General features: G+C 40.2%; 1 protein-coding gene across 1 annotated transcript; it reads left to right on the top strand.

The window, feature by feature from the left end:
- The first annotated feature begins 1,316 nt into the window (after positions 1 to 1,316).
- LOC118220678 (actin, cytoplasmic 1) lies at positions 1,317 to 5,327 on the top strand. The gene is made up of 6 exons (XM_035404741.1): positions 1,317 to 1,451; positions 2,866 to 2,995; positions 3,100 to 3,339; positions 3,708 to 4,146; positions 4,344 to 4,525; positions 4,608 to 5,327. The coding sequence occupies exons 2-6, from the start codon at positions 2,873 to 2,875 to the stop codon at positions 4,749 to 4,751; spliced, it is 1,128 nt and encodes a 375-aa protein (XP_035260632.1). The 5' UTR covers positions 1,317 to 1,451; positions 2,866 to 2,872; the 3' UTR covers positions 4,752 to 5,327.
- The last annotated feature ends 2,745 nt before the right edge of the window (positions 5,328 to 8,072 follow it).

Here is an 8,072-nt window from a genome sequence, read left to right on the forward strand (position 1 = left end):
CTACAAGAAGTTACTACATTTAGCGACAGGCGCTAGCTAACTGCATATGCCTGCCAGTGTTCCTGCATTCGACAACGTAATGTTAACCAAAATATTGAATAAACAGTCAACTGCACCGGAATGTAGTTACCTAACGTTAGATGCTATTTCTGTGAGAGAAAAACATGCGAAATGGGGCGGGATCGCCTTATTGCCCTAGTTTCTCCTGTCTGCATGGCCACAACGCTAAGACAGCGGTGCACAGCTCCGGTCCTGGAGGGGTGGTATGCATGCTGGTTTTTGTTCCAGCCAGTTACCTTAGTTTTAGTTTTCTGACAGCTCTATAGACTACGCTGGTTCACTCTGTACTTGAGCACAGGAAAATAAGTTACACTTGCAGTCTTCGGCTGTAGTAGCTCGTGCTTAAACAAATGTTAGGCTACATCAAGATATGATTGAGCTAATTAAATGATTAAGAGTAGAAGTTGTCACAAAATCCAGAAACGTATCGACCCCTGTTGTGCACCCCTGGTCAAGGGAATAATGGCCGCAGGTAGGCCCCCTGAGACGTTTCAGGTCTTACACAGTTTCTAAATAAATCACTAACTCTAGTCTTAGAGGAGATGGAGATCTTGAATTACGTTAAAATACAAAAGGATATATAGCTATCTCCGGAAAATGTTACACATATTGACGACATGTCTAGCTAATTGAGTTGCATGCATCAGGCTTTACCTAACTAGGTTGGTCAGCAATAAGACAGCTAATAACTGCCTATCAATTTCGTTTCCCAGGCACGTCTTTGAAGTAATTTCTCAGATTTTCCTGAATAATCCACCCTATTGAAAGTGACATCAATTAACAGTACAGTTGTGTGGCTAGCTAGCAAGTTCTATTACGAACTATACTATATTACGACATGGGAACAATATTCCGCACTGTACGCAGCAATCTTGATATCTGTATCCAGTATAATATTAGGCTAAATTAAATACAAAGTAGCGTTAACTATCACAAATTAATGCTAGAATATGTACTAGTTAGCAGTAGCTACTGGCTGACTGGATGGTCTGTCAGATGCTTTCAAAACCCTAAGCGCTACTATGACATTTAAAAGAAAACTTCCAAAGATTAACCAAAAATAATAAAGTTCTGTATCCCTCGGTGCACAACATTAATCCGTGCATCGCTCATTTTATTATCTATATTTCCCTTTTTTGTGCTCTCTCTCTCTAGTTTCCACCAGCCCTAACTAAGTGCAGCAACGTGTACGCGACACACCGAGTGCGTGACTGCAGACCAATCAGATTGTCTAGATCCGAAAGTTTACCTTTTATGGCTAGAGCCGGGCATCTGACTGAGGATAAAACAGCGCACCCAGGTCCAATCGTCTCACTCTGAGTTCCTCCAAACGCAGCTAGTGCGGGATATCGTGTTATTTTCTCTTAAGCCGCTAAACCCCCACACCCAAGGTAAGGGTAGAAACTTTTTCCTATAAGCAGCTGTTGATAACAAATGTGCCATTGAGCCGTATTTTTAGCTTTATATAGTTTTTTTATTAATCATATTTTGTATTAACATTAATTATTACTGCTTGTCGCTGTGAATGGACGTCATTTTTTACGTTAACTAGCAAGGTTGTTGGCTAACCAGTAACTGTTAATTGACCTTATCGATGTTTCCGTCGAAACTTTGGTGGGAAGCTAGCTACGTAATTTGCAATTAATGTCAAATGGGTGTTCTAGTGGAGATGGGGAACCTGCATGCAATCACTAGCTAGTCATTGCGTGCTGTGTAGTCTTCCTTGTGATGTGCATGTATGACAATTCAGGGAAGTTGGGTTATTTTTTTTTTTTTTAAGAAAGCGAACCAGATGGTAGCTAGCTGTAGGATGGAGCGTTAACATTTGTATTCTAGCTGACTATACAAGTTGGCTAACGGTCAAAAATTAATGGCGGGATTCCATCTTTGCTGGTGGCGGGGCGTGACCTAGTTATGAATGACTCGCGAGTGGCTTTGATCTGTCTGGGACTGGCTCTTAATTGCCTGTCCTGTTATTAAACTTCTAGGCGTGGTTTGATTGACGATTACTGATGTTAATGGTAAGCTAGTTCAGTTCCCTCAGTCGTTCGTAAAGGTTAAAGAATTGGGGGACGGGGTGCGGCTGCTGATTAGACCATTTCATCTTCGGTGTCTCGATGACGTAACTTGGCTAGCTGTTCCTGCAGTTCGAACTAACGTTCTGTTGAACTCCTTGTCCTTGAGGCAGCGTCTGCCTCGGTAAAGTAGCAGTGCGGGGCGTTTTTCTGGGGTGTACTTGCAAGCTTTAAGCTTGAATATTGTGCGATCTAGCTGGCTTGCTAGATTTTCAGCAGCACCCCCCCTCCCCCAATTGCTGTGAGTTCTGACAACTGGAAGTGGATTGCCTGGTCCAACTGCTAACGGTAGTATGCTTGCAAAATCAATATGAGGTAGACTTATTCCTTGGTCTGGAGTTCAGCATCTTTTAGTGGTATTATGCAGTTGTGAACGTGAAAAGTGAACCTGGAGTAATTTAGGGAGTGGCTATCCTTTGTCGAATTGGTCCCTTTTTGGACGAACCTTTTGCATTTATTGTCTGGCAGAAGGCCACGCCACCGGCAGCCGCAAAGCCATTCAAACCATTGCCTTTTATGGTAATAATGGGAATGAAGCGGGACTTCCTTTGTCTGAAATCTCTCGATTTGAGTCCAGCGCTAGCGCTCCACCTAGTGGCCGCAAGTCTGATTTGCTTTCTGAACAGGAAATGATTGTTGTTCGCGTGGGTCTGCAGCAGTGAGGCTGGGTTGTATTTAAGCGTTTAATCTTAATTTTTTTTTCTTCCCCTCCCTCCCCTCTCCTTTGCAGTTCAGCCATGGAAGAGGAAATTGCCGCACTGGTTGTTGATAACGGCTCTGGTATGTGCAAAGCTGGATTTGCCGGAGATGATGCTCCCCGTGCAGTCTTCCCATCCATTGTGGGGCGCCCAAGACATCAGGTAAATAAGTAATGTCTGTGCTTAAGACCTATAATGCTGTATAGGCAAATTCTGCTTTTGTGTTTAGTGAAGACCATCATTTCAAAGGCTGCCTCTCTTGACAGGGCGTGATGGTTGGTATGGGTCAGAAGGACAGCTACGTTGGTGATGAAGCTCAGAGCAAGAGGGGTATTCTGACCCTGAAGTACCCAATTGAGCATGGTATTGTTACCAACTGGGATGACATGGAGAAGATCTGGCATCACACCTTCTACAATGAGCTGCGTGTTGCCCCAGAGGAGCACCCTGTCCTGCTCACCGAGGCTCCCTTGAACCCCAAAGCTAACAGAGAAAAGATGACGCAGGTCAGTTCAGTGAAGCTGTAAAATTGGGATGCTGAGTCTGTACCCCTTCATCCCAGATTCATTAAGGAACTGTCAACTCCTAGGGTCTCACTATTTTCTGTTCATTTCTTTGTTCATTTTCTTCCAAACCTTTCAGGATTCTCTTCAGACCTGAATTCCCCCCCTTTACTGGAAGCTACAGGTTTTCTGCCTTGCGCTTTCTGTTTGCGGTTTCTTTCTGCACTGTGTTATTGGACTAAGGAATGTTTTGGCATTTCTGTTGCACAGTCTGAAATGCCAGTATAACAAATGGGTGCATTCAATTGCATGAACAAATTGATTCTTTGCCCTGATGTACACTTCTCATAATTTTCCCCCTTTTTTTGCAGATCATGTTTGAGACCTTCAACACCCCAGCCATGTATGTTGCCATTCAGGCTGTGCTGTCGCTGTATGCCTCTGGTCGTACCACTGGTATTGTGATGGACTCTGGCGACGGTGTGACCCACACTGTGCCCATCTATGAAGGATATGCCCTGCCCCACGCCATCCTCCGTCTGGACTTGGCTGGCCGTGACCTGACAGACTACCTCATGAAGATCCTGACCGAGAGAGGCTACAGCTTCACCACCACAGCCGAAAGGGAAATTGTCCGTGACATCAAGGAGAAGCTGTGCTACGTCGCCCTTGACTTTGAGCAGGAAATGGGCACCGCCGCTTCCTCCTCTTCTCTGGAGAAGAGCTACGAGCTGCCTGACGGGCAGGTCATCACCATTGGCAACGAGAGGTTCAGATGCCCCGAGTCCCTGTTCCAGCCCTCTTTCCTGGGTGAGCATCTGCCTTATTCTCAATTTGGAACTGTTTCATGCATTGATTTGTGCACATTTAGTTGGATGCATGACTCACTTGTCTAAAGCAACCATGAGATGTTGCATCCAAATGTAATTGGTAGTTTTGCACTGCACAGAAATAGCTGAATGGAAAATTGTTAGTTTATCAAACTGACCCACTTCCTTGTTCATTAGGAATGGAATCCTGCGGTATCCATGAGACCACCTTCAACTCCATCATGAAGTGTGACGTCGACATCCGTAAGGACCTGTATGCCAACACTGTGCTGTCTGGTGGCACCACCATGTACCCTGGCATTGCCGACAGAATGCAGAAAGAGATCACATCCCTGGCCCCTAGCACAATGAAAATTAAGGTGGGTAATGTTCTTTCTCAAACAACACAGCTTAACTTTTGTGTCTTGGTATTGTGTATTAAATTTTTCTTATTGATTTCAGATTATTGCCCCACCCGAGCGCAAATACTCCGTCTGGATCGGTGGCTCTATCCTGGCTTCCCTGTCCACCTTCCAGCAGATGTGGATCAGCAAGCAGGAGTACGATGAGTCTGGACCCTCCATTGTCCACCGCAAATGCTTCTAAACAGACTGTTACCACTTCACACGCCGACTTACTGCGCAGAGAATACCCAAAACAACAAATTGGCATGGCTTTTGTTATTTTTTTTTGATGCTTGACTCAGGATTTAAAAACTGGAACATGAAGGTGACGGCAATGTTTTTGGCAAATAAGCATCCCCGAAGGTCTACAATGCATCTGGACTTAAAATGTACTTTGTTTTTCCTTTATTTTTTTTCTAGTCATTCCAAATGTTTAATGTTAAATGCATTGTTCACAACTTATTTGCCTCTATGAAGGCTGCCCAGTACGTGGGAGCGCATACTTAAAAACCTTGTAGTATTACTTATGTAAGTTATGTAACCGAAAACAATGTCTGGTTTTGTACTTTCAGCCTTAAATTCTTGGTCGGTTTTTTTTTTTTTTTTTTTTTTTTTTTTGTTATGCAAAAGCTTTACCTTTATACAAACCATAAAGGTTTACATCCCCCTAGGCATATAATAAGCCGTATGGAAAGTGGCAGTGCCAGACGTATGGTGGGGCCTACCTGTACACTGACTAATACAAATCAATAAAGTGCACATGTTTAAAATGTTCTAATCCTGTGTTTCTCCTGATTCACTCTTCCACTGTAGTGTGCTAAGTCACTTCTGGAACAATATAACTGAGCTAAGTACATGGTGGTGCCTATAAATGGAAGTGAAGTGGGTCCAGATTTAAAGTAATGAAACTTGGCTGGGACAAAATAAATTTCAAAGAATTGTCCTTTGCTTGCTTGATGCTCATGTATCTAATTATGATTATCATTTCAAGATGACCTAATGCAATTACTGCACCCTAATTTCAGTGCAAACTGGTACCTGCTTTGAGACTACTGAATCCATTTTGGCACTGTTTGTTTTAAGATGTAACAACTTCATTTTAATATAGTTTGATTTCCAAAATGTGTACATTGAGAACCTTACAACTGACAAATGCCAACTTAAGCATCACGTTGTAATACTGAAGAATAAACCATTTACAGATTGAATTGCAAGAACTATATATGGAATTGGCAATGATCCAGGGCAAAGTGGATAGAGGGGTAATGAATCATTTTTTGCCCTGGAATAAAGAACTATAAAAGAAAGTCAAGCTTGGTCTTGATGATTAATGTTTTTTTGTAAGGATAAAATGATCTCCGATGTTCTTGGTTCATTTTTTGAAAATCTTTGTAAGTCCAAATTTGACACGGGTGTGATAACTATATCCACCATGTTAAGTCCCAGTAATTGATGATGAATATGAATTCCCTTGTGATTCAGATTTACAATTACTGAATTGCAGGAGGGCCTGAAGTTAATGATGAAATGGAAATCTCTTGTACCTGATGGCATATCAGCTGAGTTCATTTTACAATTTTGGACTATTTTAGAAAAACCTTCATTCAACATGGTTCAGGCATGTATGGTGCCATCTATGAAGCAAGATTTCATTTCCTTGATTCCCAGAACTGAATCACAGACTGGCGTTGTTAAGGGATGACAAAGCTGCAGATCTTTTGGACTGTTCCGATTAAATTGACTTAGTTGCTGTCACTTTATTCCTCGATTTCTGTAAAGTCTGACACAACCAAACTAACATTTTTACTTATAGTAGTTTATTTACAACTTTTGGCTCTGGAGAAAAATTCATTAATGAGGTCAGTATGTTTTACAAACATGTTAACAGTTCTGTTATTTTGACCCTTAAACAAGAGCAGAAGATTTAAGATCAAGAGAGGAGTTTGCCCAAGTTCCCCCTTTCTGTATCTTTTAGTTGTTGAATTATTGGCCATCGACATCCAAAAGAATTCTCAGGTTCAGGGCTTACCTATATTTTTGTTAAGAAATTAGTGTCACAGCTGGCAGATGACACATTATTTTTGAAAAATAATGAGCTACTTGGTGCTCTTAGTATGCTGCCTTCTCTTTAGCCTCTAATTCACGATTGAATATTGCAAAATGTGAGATATGCCTTTATGAGACTGCCAACAAGGATATAGAAAGTATTCCTAACAAGGATTCTGTAAAATATTTAGGCTTAGGTGTTTATTTTATATCTAAGTATTACACAGTGAGATAACATATACACTTTTATCTTGGATCTTTACCTTAAATTAAGTGCAACTTTCAACCATTGGCTTCAGATAAATTTACCAACTGTTGGGAGAGTTCTTTCATCCAAGGCTGAAGGCTTATTGAAGGCACTCTCTCTGTTCATGATTTACATCCAGAGAAAGTAATACATGTTTCCTTTGCTTTATATGAAGGAACAAACCACATGACTTAAAAAAGAATGTTCTTTTAAATTAAATTAAATTAAAACTAAGGGTGGTTTTGAGGTTTTGAACATTATTGACAACAACACCTTTAGGGTAAACTGGCTAAAGAGGTGTCTAACTAATATTGATTCAATGTCGTACTTCATTCCAATTAAAATTTAAATACATTTTGTGGTCCTAGTTTTTTATTGAAATGTAATTATTTACTAGAAGATTACCATTCTAGTTATCCTGATTCCATCAGAAAGCACTACTATCTTGGAAGATTTGTTTTCTCCACAACTTTTCATAAAACTATACTATGGAATAATATTCTCATTACTATTAAAAATAAATCTGTTTTCTCTCCTAAATGGTTTGATAGGAACATACATTTGGTTAATGATGTCTTTGACAGGGAGGGGAATGTGTTGTCTGATAAACAATTTCTGACTTTGTATGATTTTCCTTTACAAGAAATACTTTTTTTTTCTCTTCCAAATTAAGGGAATACTTAGTGGTCTGAATCAGTTAGAGCTCATTTAAACTCTGGGTAAGAGGACAGAACATGCGCAGAACTTCTACTGGTAGGAGTTTCTTTGATATATTTTGCAATAATAAATTTTAAAGACAAATATTTCCATCTAGACTCAGACTCACTCCAAGGGATTAATTCATTTGGAATTCCTTTGATAATATTAATGGGAAATATGCTTGGTTGTTGCCCTATAAATAATCCCCAACAAGGAAGTGCACTTAAATAGTTACATAATGTTTACCCTTGTAATTATATTATTTCAAAGTATTTTGAGGTAAGTAAAAAATGTATCTTGTGAGTTGGAAGTGGAAACCCATCTGTGAAACCCATTGAATGTAAGAAGACCAATTGTTTTTGAAAAGATTTCAGTTCATATATTTTTGGGCCCCTGAAAAGGTTTATAATTTTTAACTCAAGGATAATAATAATACATTCTATATCAACAATAATAAAGGTGTTAAGTATGTGTTCACTTTTTATTCTTAATGCCAAATGCTTCATTCACAAACGAGGTATGCCCCAAAAT

The sequence above is a fragment of the Anguilla anguilla genome, chromosome 2 (assembly GCF_013347855.1).
Source record: "Anguilla anguilla isolate fAngAng1 chromosome 2, fAngAng1.pri, whole genome shotgun sequence".
Taxonomy (NCBI): Eukaryota; Metazoa; Chordata; class Actinopteri; order Anguilliformes; family Anguillidae; genus Anguilla; species Anguilla anguilla.